Source organism: Rhincodon typus, chromosome 34 (assembly GCF_021869965.1).
Source record: "Rhincodon typus isolate 14 chromosome 34, sRhiTyp1.1, whole genome shotgun sequence".
Classification (NCBI taxonomy): Eukaryota; Metazoa; Chordata; class Chondrichthyes; order Orectolobiformes; family Rhincodontidae; genus Rhincodon; species Rhincodon typus.
Genome location: NC_063365.1, coordinates 17,664,971 through 17,681,682, shown reverse-complemented (window position 1 = coordinate 17,681,682; position 16,712 = coordinate 17,664,971). Strand labels below are relative to the sequence as shown.

The window sequence follows — 16,712 nt, the reverse complement described above, 5'->3', positions numbered from 1 at the left end:
TGCTGTAAAAAAGGCTCCAGTGTCAAGTGCTGTAAAAAAGGCTCCAGCATCGAGTACAAGCAAGAAAGCAGCAGCAGCCCCTACTAAAAAGGAGAGCAGTGACTCTTCAGAGGATAGTTCTGACAGCAGTACTGATGAGGAACCCATGAAACCTGCTAGTAAGTGCTGAGCTATTTCAGTTTAGACACTTTTTTAATCGATCCATTTAGAGATGTTATTACACGCCTCTGGAGCAAGTGGGCATTGTAAGTTTGTTGTATAGGATGTCGGCTTGCACTTACAGATGTTTTATTTTTGGAGATTACTGTCCAGCTCTAATAAAAGCTCCTCTGTTAAATTGTGTTCTTCTTCTTTTTTTAAAAAAAAAAAAAAAATTGGAGTGCACGCTTTTAGTAACTGCACCTGAAGTGAGATTAACTTAAATAGGTGTTTGGTTAATTGTCTAGAAATGAGAAGTTTGTTCTCTGAATTTGAGTGGCACCGGTGAAGCTGCATTTATGATCCATCCTTGTTGGCTTGAGAAGGTGATGGTGATTTCCTTGGAGTAGTTTTATTCTGCTACTTAATGGTTAAGCACTCTTAGAGGATAGTGACTCAACTGCGCTTATTACCAACGTGAGGGGGTCAGTTGACTGGACAGCTGTTTTGCAGTGCAGAGGGATGCCAACAGCATGGGTTCCAATTCCTGTACCCGCTGAGATTATAATGAAAGTTCTTTAATCTCAACATTGCCCCTTGCCTGAGGCACGGTGACCCTTGGGTTAAACCACCACTCCAGAGAGCAGCCCTATGGTCCAGTTGGACTAGATGAGTTTACCTTTATTACCAATGAGACCAGGCGTGCTCAGAAACACAGATTTGTAGTCAAAGGCCTGAGTGCACCTTACTTAAACCAATAGCAGGATTTACTTGTATGGTTTTATTAAACTTGCAGCAGTGAACTGCTAAAGAAGTGCCATGAAATGAATTAGAAAACCATTGACCAAGTGGCATGTTTGGAAAGAGCCTTCGGTGCCTCACCTGACACCTCGAGCTTTGGCATTGCTAAACTGACCGAGTAAAGGCACGATCATACAGCAAGGGGTGCAGCCAGCAGAGTTGGGGGAAGAGAGTGGTCAGGGAAACAGAAGGTTATGTCATGGCTATCGTTAGTGCCAACTAACTTTGCCTGCCATCTTGGCGTTGCCAATGCGCTGTGTATTAACTCAGCTGTATCACGTGGATTATATAGTGAGGTTCAGTGTAGACCAGGAAGAAGTGGCCGGTTCCCTTCCCTGAAGGATACTTGGCTTTTTTTTTCATTACAAGTTGGTATCTTTTCATGGTCACTTTCTTTCTGGTGCCAGCCTCTAAGTTACAAGGTTTATTAAAATGTAGTGTGCCATGCTAGATCATTGCCATGGCCATTACTCTACTGTACCCTGACATCTTTAACATGACACAGATTGATCTTTGCTCTTTGTTAACAGCGAAAATTGCACCATCAAAATCTGCTCCAAAGCCAGTGATGAAACCAGCTGCTGCTCAAAAAACTGTAGCCAAGGCAGATTCCAGTTCTGACAGTGAGTCCGGTAAGAAATTGTCATTTATTAGATAAACTAGCTATCTATTCTGCTCCCACTGTCATATTGAGATGGAATGTCTGATCTCCCAGCTAGGGAGCTAGAAGTCTTTTTCATTTTCACGCTGTGAATTTGTTTGCACAAACGGAAACAATGAAGGAGAAACACAGTAGGTCTGGCAGCATCTGTGGAGAGAAAAGAGTTATTGTTTCAAGTCCAGTGACTCTTTGTCAGAACAATTCCAGACCTCCTGTGTTTCTCTAGCACCCTCCATTTTTGTTTCAGAGTTCCAGCATCCGCTGTTTTTTTTTTTTGTTTAATTTTGTTGTTTATGTAAATACTATTGCTGTTAGTTAAACCTAGAATATAATTATGGTTACAAGAAGATGGGAAATCTGATCTCCCAGATGAGGAAGTTGCACCCTGTACCCTTATGATTTATGTAAATGGTTTTGCTGTTCATTAAATCTGGAGCATAATTACATTTTGTGTGATATGAGACAACCTCAAGAAAAATTGAGATGAGAGTTGGGCTGTTTGTTTTTGTTTAAAGTTCTGAAGCCTTCATGAAGTGTTCAGAGTTTAGTCAAATGATTTAATTCATGGCTTTGTGGCATATCCAGCAGATATTGATGTGGATGAACCGCTAATTATGGAAAGAAAGCATTGGCTTCCTACCCATTAAAGGCCGTCAATTTAAAAGGTGTTGATCTCTTTATTCCAAGACAGTACCCTTTTTATGTAAAACTATTCATAAATGTCGAACTGGGCTTTGTGATAGCACTAAAATAAAACAAAGAATTGCGGATGCTGGAAATCTGAACCAAAAACAGAAATTGCTGGAGAAACTCAGCAGATCTAGCATCATCTGTGGAGAGAAAGCAGAGCTATTTATTTGGATCCAGCAACCCTTCAGAACTCTCTTTCTCTTGAGTTCTGAAGGAGTCTCCCTGGAACCGAAATGTTAACTTTCTCTCCACAGATGCTGCCAGACCTGCTGAGTTTCTCCAGCAACTTATGTTTATGTTTGTAATAGCATTGTTATCTTTGAGAGCGTTGAGAGTTTACATCCCACTCTTTAAAATTTACAATTTTAGTCTGCCATCTAGTCGTTAGGGTGAAAATCTTTCTCATTTTCTTGCTGCTGAAGGAGTTTTCCTTCATACAAATAGATGGTGGTGTTTTGCTAACATATTGCCTAATTGTCATCCTCCTTACTTTTGAGAGGAAGGTGGATTTAACAGTTCCATTTGTAACCTTCTCAGATTCTGAAAGCTCTGAAGATGAACCCAAAACGAAGATTATGGCAAAACCCACATCAAAACCAGCTACAAACCCCACTCCCAAGCCAGCTTTGAAAACTGCACCAAAACCAGGAGTGAAGCCTCCGGCCCAAACAAAGGACGCAGAGGGCAGTTCAGAAACTGACAGCTCGAGTGATTCTGATGACGAGAGCACGCCGGCTACTGCTGCCATCAAACCAACTGCTAAACCAGCTGCTGCGTCTGTAAAACCAGGAAAGCAAAATATGCCAGCAGCCAAGGTGGCGGCTGATGAAAGCAGCTCAGACTCTGATGACTCCAGCAGTGACGAGGAGGAGGCAAAACCTGCAGCAAAGGTCACGATTTCCACCAAAGGAAAATCATCATTGACTGCGAAAGCAAAGTCCCCGGCTGTGACTGCGAAAGCAAAGTCCCCGGCTGTGACTGCGAAAGCAAAAGGCCCGGCTGTGACTACGAAAGCCGCATCACCAGCGGTTGCTACAAAATCAAAAGCCACAGCCGTGACGAGTAAAAATGAATCCAGCAGTTCCGAAGAAACTTCGAGTGACGATGAACCTCAGGTGAAAACTCCAGTTAGCCAAGTCAAAAAGGCAGTTGCCGCTCCATCTGCAAACTCTGCAGCCAAGAAAGCAGAAGGCAGCAGCAGCTCAGAAAGTTCAGAGTCCGAGGAAGACGGTGCTAAACGAAAACCGAATGATGTGCAAACACCAACGTTAACGCCTGCAAAGAAAGCAGCAGAGAGTAGCTCTGAAGATAGCTCCTCTGATGAAGATGAGAAAAAGAATACCCAATCTGTAAACGGTGAGTTTTAATTGTCACTTCTTTTTTTAAAAAAAAAAATTGGGATGCTCGAGTGAGGGTAAATGGCCAAGTGTTCGGTGGGACCAAGTTAGGGGTCTGAAAGCCTGTTCAGCGACATCTCTTGGTGAGTTCTTATTGATTTGATAGCATCAAGATAAAATGAAATACTTGTAACATGCTAATGGGCCAATCACTTAAGGGTGAATTTGGTTGGTTGAGAACTCCTCCTGATTTGTCCATCTTCTCTTGTGGCACAGTGGTAGCATCCTGATCTCCCAGCCAGTAGACATGAGCTGACGTCCCACCTGCTCCAGAGGTGTAGGAGTACACCTGTCTTCAGTGTGTCTTTCTCAACTTCTGAAAGGCATTCAAACTTGGGGAGTCAAATCCACAGCTGGTGAACACAAGATGCAGAGGATAACAGTGTAAACTGGGACCTTGTCGTTTTTATTCTCCCTTCATACAGTGGCTACTTTCAGTCCTTTGGTGCTTTATTAAGCTTTTTTTTATATCATTTATCCACTACAAATAGCACTTTGGTTGAGTTGACTCATTTCTCATGACCAGTGCTTGAAGCCAGTGTGACTGATGTGCATCAAAGCATTTTTGTTGGTTTGAAGGTGGCAGATTGAAATAGATGGGTTAGTTCAGCAAGAAAGTTCTATCCTAGTCCATGGAACATGTTCACTGCCCATATCCTGGATTGGTTTTAGTTGTGTGAGTAATGGCTGAAATAATTGTATCAGGATCCTGCCCAAAATGCTTGTTTCTATGGTGGGATTCGAACCCAGGTCCCCACAACATTACCTGGGTCTCTGGATTAACTGACTGATGTTAATACTACTCCCCATTATCAATGGTTCTGATGTGTTTTCATCTGTTCTGTGACTGTGCGCTCTATGGTGGAAGGTGGTCTAGCTTGGGCATCGCACAGCAGTGGTGTGATCTTGAGTGAGTTGAAACTGAACCAGTTGTGAAATATAACCTGGGTCTGGGATCCCCCTGCCAGCTGTGTGCAGATTTTGTAGTTAACTCGGCATCTTGCTTGGGACTGTTTACTTTCCCAGGTACAGTAAACACCAAGAGGAAAAGGAAAAGCTCTTCCTCATCCTCGTCTGAAGCAGAGGGCAGAAAAGATGAATCAACTCCAGCAAACCAGAAACTGCAAGTGAAAACTCCAAACACATTTCCAAAAACTAAAAAGGTGAGATTGTGGTGGGGAAAAGTTTCACATCTTTTTTAAAAATGAAATTCCAGTTAAGATACATTTAAGTCATTTTGCATGGAGATTGTAGTTTGTTGTGGAGTGTTCTGGCAGTTCAGAATTCAAACTGTCTTAATTTGCGACTCTGCTCTCTTTCAGAAAACGGCACAGTCCAAGTTGACACCTGGAATTAAGGTAACGTTCTTTAAGAGGGTTTGATCATTTCTAGGCTAATGCTTATTTTGCTAATTATCTGCCTCCTGAAGGTTGGCTTCTGCTGGAATTATGTGTGTCTTGGTTGTTTGATCCTTGAGTTATCTTGGACAGAGTGTCATTCTAAACTGTTTGTTTATGGAGAGCGATGCAGTTGAACGTAATTCTCTGCCTGCCAGTTATGCATGTGTCCTTTCCAGTAGCAGTCACTGGGTTGTGATCAGTAGTGGGAGCCATGTCTGAAGTTATATTACCAAACTACAAGGGGCAGAATCTAGAACCTGATCTGTCTTGAGTCGGCTGCATTCTGGTTGTCTAAATTCCACAAAGCTATTTGCTCTAAGCACCAGAAAACTTTGAATAAAAAAAACCACGCCAGTTATCTACATGGAGGTTCCCACAGCAACTTGCTGCAAAGTCATACGTTGACTGAAGTTGCAACAGTAGCTGCTTGCACTGAGAATCAAGGGCCTAGGAGTTGTCATTTCTGCTCAGATAATTACTTCGTCTGAACAAATTAAATAAGATGGGTAAATGCTCAGGGAATTTGAGCATAAGTTTGTGAATGCCGCTCCATTGTGCCTGAGTATCCATAATTTTGTGTCCTATATCAATAGTCCTTTCACCTCGCTGAGCCCATATTTGAAAGTTGTTTCTGTCGATGTGTGCATTCTAGGTTTCAGTTCACCATATTGCACTCCTGGTAATATTAATTCAGTATCTGAGTAGTGAGTTGAAGCCATTGGTTCAGCTCTGCTGTTACAGAAATTATCAACAACTTTAGGATATTTGAGCTTGGTCAGCTGAGTGTAAAGCAAGAAATAACCTCATTCTCTGAGATGTGTTTTATGCATCTGCGAATTACATAGAATCATAGAATAGAATGAGGGAGAGGAATTGGTGTGTTGTTACCGTTTGTTGTGGTTTGCCTCCTGAAATTCATCATTGACCTGCTGATGATGTAACTTGAAACATTCTCTTGGATTTGTAGATCCCGTCGTCAGAAATGCAGTGCAAACCTGCGTAATAGCAAGGCCACAGAGTATCAGCACCAGCTAGTTTTGTCACTGCAGCTGTGTTGAACTATTCTGTTCTCACTGAACCTAATCTTTCTGCCTTTGAGAACTATGTAGTGGAGGCCTGCATCTGATCTTTTTCATAGTTACCCATAATGTGAGACCTGTAGTATGTGTTAATGTGCTTTGTTCCCTGTTCTTTTTTTCTGTAAAGAGCCCTCAACCTAATACTCCTTTCCGTAGAGTAAGAGAAGAAGAAGTTGAAATTGATCCACGTCTTGCAAATAATTCGTTTGCTGCAAAGGTAAAACTGGATCATTTAAAGTTCCATGTTTCATTCTATGAATGAGTAACCATGTAAAGTTTGCAACAGGTTTATTTTGTACATGTAGCAGTAGCAAATGGAACCATTAGTAAACAGTACATATATCAACTGTGCATTACATAATGCTTGTTGATTGCATCTACTGGGATGTTTTCATTGGGTAGGTTGGTCTATAGGCTGGTGATTGTTCTCTGCAGCATAGGTAGAATAACTATTCTGTCTGCTGATTATTGAGTGTAAGTGAGAGACATTTGAATGTTGATGGATCTTGTAGAGGAGGATAATATGTTTGTTATGTTAAGCTTTTCGTTTAAAATTTTGCTAACTTTTTTGCTTTGAGATTATTGGTTTTGTATTGTAGTCAGGGATGAATGCTTTGCATTTACCTTTGGTTGTGGGGGGCAACACTCAATTGGGCAACCATGAATGGGACCTTTGTAGTTGTTCATAATTTACATTCCTTCCCAGTTTGGGGCCACTGTAGCACTGCCAGAACTATTGTACTTTAAAATTGATTTCCTCAGTGCAAACCAGCAGTCGAATCTAGTCTTGCATACTCTGGTGTGCAGATAGGTATTAGTGTCCTTATTCACCAAACCATCCAAGGAACCCTCTATGATCTGGTGAGTCAGAGACCATCTTAAAATTTGAGGGTCCTGAGGTCATGCTACCAGGCACAAGTAAAAACAGTAAGTTTTAATGAACTCAGTTTGTCCTTTGTGATGGACTGAAAGTTATTATTTTGAGGAATAATTCTAGTGAAAGTCACACTGCAGGCTTTTGGCTTTTCCTGATTTCACTTAAAATAGCACAGTGCTTTGGTAGGGATAGCAGAGGTATCCAGATTGTGCCTGGTTTCTGTTCACTCTTGTTGAGAATATTTGTTTGTGTGGGTTTGTCAGCTGAGGGTAGCATCAGGCTAAACTTTAATTGCGCTCCACAATAGTCTAACACTTGATCGAGAGTTAGCAGAGATCTGGGGCTGCATCTGTGGGAAGAGGGATTGTAAGGTGACTTGCAATTCCACGCAGCCAGATACCAGTGGACTAGTAACCCACCTCTCTCAGCAGCACAAATTATTATCTCCTGCTTCTACTGAACGCTTAAGTCTTTTGAAAAGTGGGCCTGAGTACTATCTTGCTGAATTGAGGCGCCACTTAATTTGCTGCCTTGCAGTTCTTTTTCCAATGTTCTCAAATTGTACGTTTTGAATTTTCAGAATTTGTTCTCTGGATCACTTCCCTGACTGTGTGCTGTAAATACTTTATTGATAATTTGTGTTACAGAAAGGAGCGTCAGGAGACTGGGGTGAAAAGGCAAATCACGATCTAAAATGTACGAAAGGAAAATCCTTCAGACATGAAAAGACGAAGAAAAAGCGTGGGAACTACCGGGGCGGGGCCATTGACATGTCTGTGAATTCCATCAAATTTGAAAGTGAATGAGTGTAAACTGTGAAATGCTCTATGTTGTAAAATTATAGAATTCAGATCTTTATATATGGTTAAAATTTGGAGTGTATATTCCAATATCTTTTTAAATCCTTCATTCATGCGTCTGAGCATTCTTTCCAAGGTCAATTGCTTGTATTTAAATTACATTTTTTTTTGAAGAAAATGTTTGTCTCTTAAGATGTTAACTTCATCTAACAGTAAAATGTAGTTCATTTTTTAAAAGAAAAAGGGGAACTGGCAAATGGTTCTATTTGAGTGTCAGCGCTGTAATGTTTGTTCTTTTAAATTTGAGGAGCAAAAATTATGAAGATTTCATGTGCAGAAAAGACAGGTAGCACATTCAATAAACCATGTCACAGATAAGTTTTTAAAAAAAAAAACTTCGCCTTTCATTAATTTGATAGCTGATGTATTGTGCAGTCACACTGTAGAATTGGGTGTAATTACAGTGAAGGTTTTGAAAGTGGGGTATGCACAGTTAGCATGACAATGAAGATACAGATTTTCATGGCCATTTACAGTACTTTTAAATTGTGCAGGACCTACTAATCTTACTATTTTTTTTTTGGTTTTGCAAAGTGCCAGAGAAATTTCAGTCCATTATAGTTCATTCCAAAATGCCTTTGGCCTGGAGAATTTCCAAAACCAACAGATTATCCAAGTGACGACAGCTGGTTAGCCTGTTCAGAGAATCATTACATATTTGGATCTAGGAAACCTGCAGAAATAATCTGCTCCAAGTTTTATCTGATGTCTGCCCTCAGGATTGCTACGAAATGGTTCTGAAAAATGTCCCAATTCAATGTGTATCAATAAGAGTCTCCAGTAGGTATTTCAGAAGGTGCTCAACCTCCTTGTTTTCTTAGGCTTCTTCATGTTGTGCAGAAACTTAACCTGTTCCCCAGTCCTGAGCTCTTCCTAGTACAATTAGGACAGCATTGTTCAATGCTCACCAGACTTGTGGAGAGTGGGTCGCCATATGCACCACAAATTTTAAAAATGTGTGCAATGTTAAACAAATACACAATCTCTTGAAAATGGACTTGTGGCTTCCAACTGTCGGCTCTCATTGCAGAGCCAAGAGAACAGCTTGAGCATTTTGTAACTCTCATTTTCGAAAAGATGACAGTTAACAGAGTTTATTTTTGACAGCTTTATTTCAAATAAGTTTCTTCAAAGGTAAACCTTCAGTATTGCATTGGAAAACAATAAGAATAGACAAATCTCTGCATTTGGCTTCTACAATTTTACTTATTCCTTACTTGATGCTCTGCTGACAATTTCTGGGCACACTATCCACATTTAATAGACCTTTGACTCATGCCTAACCTCCTGTAACCTTCCCATTTACATCAATAGTGACCCATTCTTTCCAAAAAATCTCAACAGATTGGTTAAGGTGAAAGCTGGACACATTTGGATGTTGTTGCATTGTACTGCACTGGTTTACCAGAACTGGCTAAGGTGGGGGAGGTTTGCAAACATTTTGAAAGCATCTGGGCCTAGGTTTTAGGGATGTGGTACTGAGATAGATCTTTATGAACCTGGGAGTGTTTTGATTTTGTGGGTTTGTATGTTAATAAATGTTCGTTTACACAAGTTTGTTACATGTAGCGTGGTTGAGTAATGTGCCTAATTAGCATAATTTTGTCCAGGATGGTGTTATAATTTGGGTCTAGCTCCCAAGTGTACCCCAGTACCTTTATAATGCAAGTTTCATGCCAATATGCCTCTCTAAGGCTGTATGTGTAACTGGATGTGGCATAGTGCGCACGCTATATCCCTCTGATCTCTGATATACAAAAAAGAACACGTTTCAGAAAATTTTTCTCTTTTTACAGAAAAGATCATGCAGAACCAATTTTTGAGAGGTCTAAATTAAGCAAAACCCTTCAGAAAAAGCAGTGGTGAAAGATTTCACAATTTCTGAACCTTGGTCATTATCACCATAATTAAACTTAAAAATTTCACACAGTCAAACATCCCTACACCTCATTTGAAATAGGGTGACCTGAAGAGGTCTTTGACTCTATAGCATTTGGTTACACACAGTGCCACAGACTGCAGCGATCAGATGCAAAAGGTTTCGACAGTTTCTGACCTGAAAACAAACAAACAAATGGTCATGTGTCTAGCGAAAATCAGATTGAATGGCATATTTCCATTGGTGGGGCGGGGATGAGTGCTGCAGCTATCAAACAGTGATAGGATGACTGCTTTGTAGAGTGAGCAGGGGCATTATGCTAAATTTCTGCTCACCTGCCATTTTAATTTGCCAGGCCACCTCCACCCTGTCTTCAATCTTCCACATTGTTTTAATGGATCTCCAAGTTTGAAGAACAGTAGCTGATCTTTTGGGTATTTTTGGAACATTGCATGCTCAATGTTGCATGAAAGTTTCACTCTGCTCCCACTTTTATGGGCAGCAGAAGTTGGGTATGATACTTGTTCCTTTTTTGACTTCTAGACTCATTGTTTGCTTATCCCATTTCATTCTACTTGTGCCATCGTCTCTCTTGTCATTTAATCTATCCTTCAGACCTTTCCTATTCTCACTCTTCATGCCCTTATCCAACCACTGAGCTTGCTTACCTGTTAAATATCTTAACATTTTTGACAATAGGTCATTGAACTGAGACAGTAACTCTTGTTTCTATCTCCATAGATGCTATCTCACCTGAGTATTTCAAGCATTTTTGCTTTGTTCTTTCCTCTTCCATCTCTAGTGATGTATGATGCAAAGTATGTCTTTTGTGTTTATTTCCAGTGCTAGTTTTTTTTTCTGGAATAGGTAGCTAGCCTGTCACCAGAGGGTGGCTGCTGTAGATACATTGGAAAAATTTATAAATGGATAATTATCCTGTTTGGCCATGTTATAAATTACGCTTCTTTGGTCAAAAAGTTCTGAAGTGGGATTTGGACCAGAGCTTGCCAGCTTAGGTAGGGATGCTGCTTACAGTGCTAGGAGATACTGCTAGTTTTGTATTTTATACAAATGCTTGTTGTTTATAATAACTTCCTGGCTTTGTACCATCAGTAATTTTCCATCCCTGATTGCAGATGAAGATGCTTGGATATGGACAAATCTGCCACACCCTGTGAATCAGCTTTGTATCAATTGTACAGAAAAGTGTGGTGTTGCTTGATCCTGTTACCAGCTCTTAATATTTAGCAGTATCTGTTCAACTCGTTACAGCATTCGATCAAGGAAGAAGAGGCTTGCTGTTATTGACATAGATTGCGGCCAATGAAGAACCAATATTATTGGAAGGGAATAAATGGCAAATCTTTCAGTGAAGCTTAAACAGCATAATGAAAATTTAGCCCTGGGTTTCTCATCTAAGATGTCTTTGCACCAAGCTTTAATTGGCTATATTGAACTTTCTTTTTTACAAGACATTTTACTTGAAACAAAGAAACTGTCTTGACATAAAGATGTCAATGCTAATTATGTCATTGCCAGGCACTGCAACATCCTTCGAGGCAAAGGCTTGCTGGAGATCTGTGAACAGCTTTCGTCCTGATTTACATGGCACCTCTTACAGAGGAAAGAGGACGTTCAAATCCAATTCCCGGGAATGCAGGCTATGGTAAAACTATCCATGTTGCTGTTTGGAGTATAGTCAAATCTGAACCACTGGCAGTTCAAGAGTTAAGTATCAAGATTCATTAGGGATGATTAAAGAAGGAAACATCTTGTTGGCATCCTGCTGCACTGGGGACAAACAGCTGCCACTGTTGAGCCTTGTTCTTGACCTTCCAAAACCTTTGAGCCCTGTTTTCTGACAAAAAACCAAGCCAGAAGTAAACCTTCAAAGTGAGACCTTTTAAAACCCAAGTTATGTTTAATACCACTCTCTCGAGGAACAACCAAATTAACTGGCCACAATTTACATTAAAATATCCAGATCATCAAAGAAGCATCTGACCAGCCAGAGGTACTGAACCACTGACCGTCTATGCTTATTACTTACGGACTTAATCCTTCTATCCTATCATATAATTGTTATTTTTGCATATGTAGTTTGAATTATGATTGTGCATGAATTTTCTGGAAGTCAGGATGTGTTTTTATATTTTTGGCTTTACCTTGGTGGGTTTTATTTAATAAAATAATAAACCCAACCCCTTGTGTTTAACCCAGAAAATTCTGTCAGGCTTATTCTTTATCATCTGCAGTAAAGTGAAATGTATACCCTCAATGGGCAAATGCATCCTTTTTTAAATTCACTACTTCAAATCAAATGTAGAGTGGGATAAAAGGGAGAAAGTTCCTCTCCACCTTGATTAGCTGTAACACTTCTGACACGGAAGTAAGTCCTTTCTAGGAATTGCTTTGTGGTTTATGCCATTGGAAAGGGTACTGAATAAGGACAAATATTATTGAGTCAATTAAAGGGCTAAATGTTTGACTGGCTGAGAAATGAGCTAAATTTGAACCAGACTCTCAAAACAGTTTAATATTTTTAAGACAATGGTAGTTAGATTCTTGATTACCAAAGGGGTGCAAGGTCATTAGGGATATACAGGAATGTGAAGTTGAGGTTAAAATCAGATCAGCCATGACCTTATTGAATGGCAGAGCAGGCTCAAAGTGGCCTATTGTATGATTTCAGTAGTTTTAATTGGCTCCTGATATTGTTTCTCATTGACACTTACCAACTGAATTGTATCACTTCTGATCTTGTTAATGTTCTGCCAATCAGATACGTGATCTTTTAAGAGGCTGATTCAGCTTAAAACCATCACTGTCACACAATGGCAGCAGTACATACTTAGCTACTCACCAAGATCCTTTAGAGGGCACTGTTTAAACTCCCAACCTCTACGCCTGAGAATGATGAGGGCAGTAGACATTTTGCTAGTGGTAATGAGTTTTGGAATAGGCAAATGGAATAAATGAACATGTGGCTGAAAAGTTGCTGTTGGTCTCAAATCACTGGCTCTTATTTCTGGAGAAGATGGGATCTGTGCAATTCTGACAGGTTGCATCGGAATGGAAACAGGATCGATCAACACCCTTGAGGGGAGAGAGGGTTCTAGTACTGTTAGAGGTATTTTAAACTAATTTGCAAAGGGGATAAGATTCAGGGTGGAAGTAAAATGTCAATGATGACACACATTTTTGAAGAAAGAACAAGTTAGTCTGGAATGCAAAGCATTTCTTTATTCATGTAACTTGAGGAGATTGCAAGGGCCATGACTTTACAAATCCTCTCTGGCCACAGGAAACGTGCCAGAGGACTGGAGGGAAGCTAATGTGATATCATTTCTCAATAAAGCATAAATCAAGGACTTACAGGACAGTGAGTCTGATGTCAGTCGGATTTAGGCACGGAAGTAATCTCTACTTGAAAGTCAAAGGATTGATCAAGGAAAGCATGGCTTTGCCAGGGGGAGATTATGTCAGACAGATTTGATTTAAGTTTTTCAAGGAGGTGACCAGATGTGCAAGTGGTGTTAGTGCATCTGATGGAATTCAGTAAGGCATTTGACAAGGTATTGCATGGGAGACTGGTCAAGAAGATAAGAGCCCATGGAATCCAGAGCAATTTGGCAAATTGGATCCAAGATTGGCCCTAGTGGCAGGAAGCGGTCAAAGATTGTTTTGTAATTGGAAGCCTGTGTTCAGTGGTGTATCATAGGGTAACAGCTAGGTGTCTTGCTATTTGTTGTGTACATTAATGATCCAGCTATGTGTAGGGGTATGATCAGTAAGCTCACAGATGACATGAAAATTGGTGGTGTGGTAAATCATGAGGGGAAAGCCTCAGACTACAGGACAATGTAGATAGTCTGGTCAGATGGGCAGGAAAAATGGCAAGTAGAATTTAATCCTGAAGGGAGAGGGGATACATTTTGGGAGGATTAACAAGGTACTGGAATACATGTTGAATGGTAGGGCAGTGAGAGTTACAGCGGACCAGAGAGACCTTGGTGAGCATGTCCATAGATCCTTGAAGGCAACAGGACAATTGGATAAGACAGTCAAGAAGGCAGGTGGAATACTTGCTTTATTAGTCGAAGCATTGAATACAAGACCTGGGAGGTTATAATGAAGCAGTAGATATAGGTAGTTAAACCACAGCTGGAATACTGTGCAATTCTGGTCATTGTACTGTAAGAAGAAAGTGATTGCACTAGAGAGGATGCAGAGGAGATTCACCATGAATGTGCCTAGGGTGGAGAGATTCAGCTACGAAAAGAGACTAGATAGGCTGGAGTTGTTTTCCTCAGACCAGAGAAGGTTGGCAGGAGACCTGACTGAGTTATACAAAATTATGAGGGGCATAGGTAAGTTAGAAATATTTCCCTTTAGTAGAGGAGTCAATACCAAAGACTTCAGTCAGCTAAGGGGCAGGTGGTTTAGAGGAGATTGAAGAATTTTTTTTTCACCCAGAGGCTGATAAGTATCTGGAACTTACTGCCTGAAAGGTGCTGGAGTTGGGAACCCTCATAACACTGAGAAATACTCTGATTGAACAGTTGAAATGCCATAGCATATGGCCCAAGTGCTGGAAAATAGGACTGGAGTAAATAGGTACTTGATAACCAGCATGGAGGCGATGGGCTGAAGGGCTTTTCTCTGTGCTGCAACATTCTATCATATGGGAACATCACCACCTGCAAGTTCCCTTCTCCAAGCCACGCACCACTTGGAAATGTATCGACGTTCCTTCAGCTTGGCTGGGTCAAAATTCTGCAGCTCCCTCCCTATGGGCATTATGAGTCTATCTACGACACACCACCACCATCTCAATCACTAGCAGCGAGGGAAGGGCAATAAATGTGTCAGCAAAGCTCACATCTCAGACATGATTATTTTTATTTCAAAAGTATACCTTATAAAGATCTTTAAATACATCGTCACTAGAGCAGTTCGATTCTGTACACATGCGTAGAACAAAGAAACTCAAGGCTTTCCTTGCTAATACAAGACTAAATCTGCGGAGATGACAGTATGTTTATATTTTGTTTTCAAAGTGCTTCGAGGAGGAACTGCTGACATAAGGGACTGGCTGTATCTCAGTGTGGGTTGATCCAGTTCGGGTGAGGTCAATTGTAATAATTTGGGGTGAGGGAGTAACTGAACCCTGTCGAAACTGTGAACTTTTTTGTTTGTTTCTGGCAATATCTGGATTCATCTCAAATTAAAACACCCTGGAGATTGCTTGTGTCTTCTTTAACAGGGAGAAAAAAAATTGCAAAAACAAAAGGGATCAACCATTTAAAATCCGAAGCGTACAAATTAAGTTTCTGTTGACAATGAGTCAGTAGTGAGTGACTGTAATTGAGATGATACTCATAATCAAAGCTTGTGCTGGAGCAATGCTTTTCCTGTTGGGCTGGTTTTAAGATTAGGGCGGAGCGATTAGGTAGGAAGTGAAACCGGGTTGTGAAAAAAAAAGTGTACACGCCTTTTAAATTCTCCAGATTAAATTCCTTGCAGAAAGGACACGGCAGCGAGTGGAAGCCTCATACTATTCCTTAACACGGTCAGCAGGTAAAAAGTTTTCTTGTACACGGGCTTGTGTGGGGAACAAAGACTATAACCTCTGTCTTTGAACAGGTTGTTAGGTTTTACCAAGTCAAAGGTCATTGAACAAGAAAATCTCAAAGGCAGGAAGCAGTTTATGGCAAAGCAAAGGTGGCTTTCTGTATTAACTGGGACGTCCAGATCATTGTGGCTGACTGTGTTGTTCAACTGGAGACTATTTGCTTGTAAATTGAATTGTAACCAAACTTTGCCATCTAATCCTGTGCTTATAAGGAGACCAGTGACTCCTTGCAGTGCAGATTGAAAACACAAAATGAATCCCGTTCTAATTCATTGAAATTCCTTGGTCACGAGGTGCTGTGTCACAAGTACCATACTTGAGCTGCCACTGTTCAGTGTAGATCTCCACACGTTTTACTTGGATTACCAAATGGCACTCTATTGTTGAAAAAATGTTGAATCACTTGTTAAGAAAGTAACAACAGCAGAGCATTTGGAAAATTGTAATTTAATCCAGCAGAATTAGCATGGTTTTATCATAGGATCGCCACAGTGTGGAAGCAGGCCATTTGGTCCATCAAGTCCATACTGACCCTCTGAAGAGCAATGCACCCAGACCCAATCCCTCTACCCTATTCCTGTATTTTCCACAGCTAGTCCACCTAACCTTCATGTCTTTGGACTGTGGAAGAAAACCAGAGCACCCAGAGGAAACCCATGCAGATACAGGGAGAATATGCAAACTCAACACAGATAGTTGCTTGAGGGTGGAATTGAACCCAGGGTCCCTGGTGCTGTGTGGCACCAGTGCAAACCATTGAGCCACCATGTCACCCTTTGTTAAAGGGAGATTGTGTCTATTTCATTAGAGTTTTTCGAGGATGTCACAACCAGAGTAAGTAGAGGGGATGTAGTGATTGTAATGAGGTCAGCCAGGTGGACCTCAGAGAAAGTGAGTTCCTTGATTAGGGCCGTTAACCTGGCCCAATCAGGGAGCCCTGGCTGACAGATGTAAAGAGAAGTGTCAGAGGCCCTACTATCTCTGATTCAATTTTAACCCCACTGCGAAGCCTCTTCTAAGGATGCCTTACCTGAAGAAGTTACCCTCCTCCCTCTGGACAAACCTCAAGGGATCTCTCTCGCACTGCAACTGTCTCATAATCTCTTCGGCCCTGAAACTGCTCGACCACGTCCTGAAGCAAACCAGGTACAACAGCCACATCACCTTTCTTCGCACCTGCCTACGGAACCAGATCATCCCCAATGGACTACAATCCACATTCAAGCCTTCCCAATTTGGCCCCAACCGTGATAATATCTACACTCATGGTGTTGAGATCCTTCAGAAGCGTTTCT

General features: G+C 40.9%; 3 protein-coding genes across 3 annotated transcripts in view; 2 read left to right on the top strand and 1 right to left on the bottom strand.

Annotated features, from left to right (window-relative positions):
• Positions 1–9,457, top strand: part of LOC109911952 (nucleolar and coiled-body phosphoprotein 1) — an 18,835-nt gene extending 9,378 nt beyond the window's left edge. The window contains exons 9-15 of the mRNA XM_048616248.1: positions 14–158; positions 1,470–1,571; positions 2,828–3,646; positions 4,714–4,850; positions 5,010–5,045; positions 6,294–6,383; positions 7,691–9,457. Of these exons, the coding sequence (XP_048472205.1) occupies positions 14–158; positions 1,470–1,571; positions 2,828–3,646; positions 4,714–4,850; positions 5,010–5,045; positions 6,294–6,383; positions 7,691–7,849 (1,488 nt within the window). The 3' untranslated portion in view covers positions 7,850–9,457. The remainder of the gene's footprint in view (positions 1–13; positions 159–1,469; positions 1,572–2,827; positions 3,647–4,713; positions 4,851–5,009; positions 5,046–6,293; positions 6,384–7,690) is intronic.
• Positions 1–16,712, bottom strand: part of zcchc24 (zinc finger, CCHC domain containing 24) — a 534,935-nt gene that overhangs the window by 89,085 nt on the left and 429,138 nt on the right. The window lies entirely within an intron of this gene.
• The window catches only part of LOC109928089 (2-hydroxyacylsphingosine 1-beta-galactosyltransferase-like), a 24,539-nt gene continuing 23,168 nt past the window's right edge, over positions 15,342–16,712 (top strand). Inside the window, exon 1 of the mRNA XM_048616247.1 lies at positions 15,342–15,362. The gene's annotated coding sequence lies outside the window, so the exon portion shown is untranslated. The remainder of the gene's footprint in view (positions 15,363–16,712) is intronic.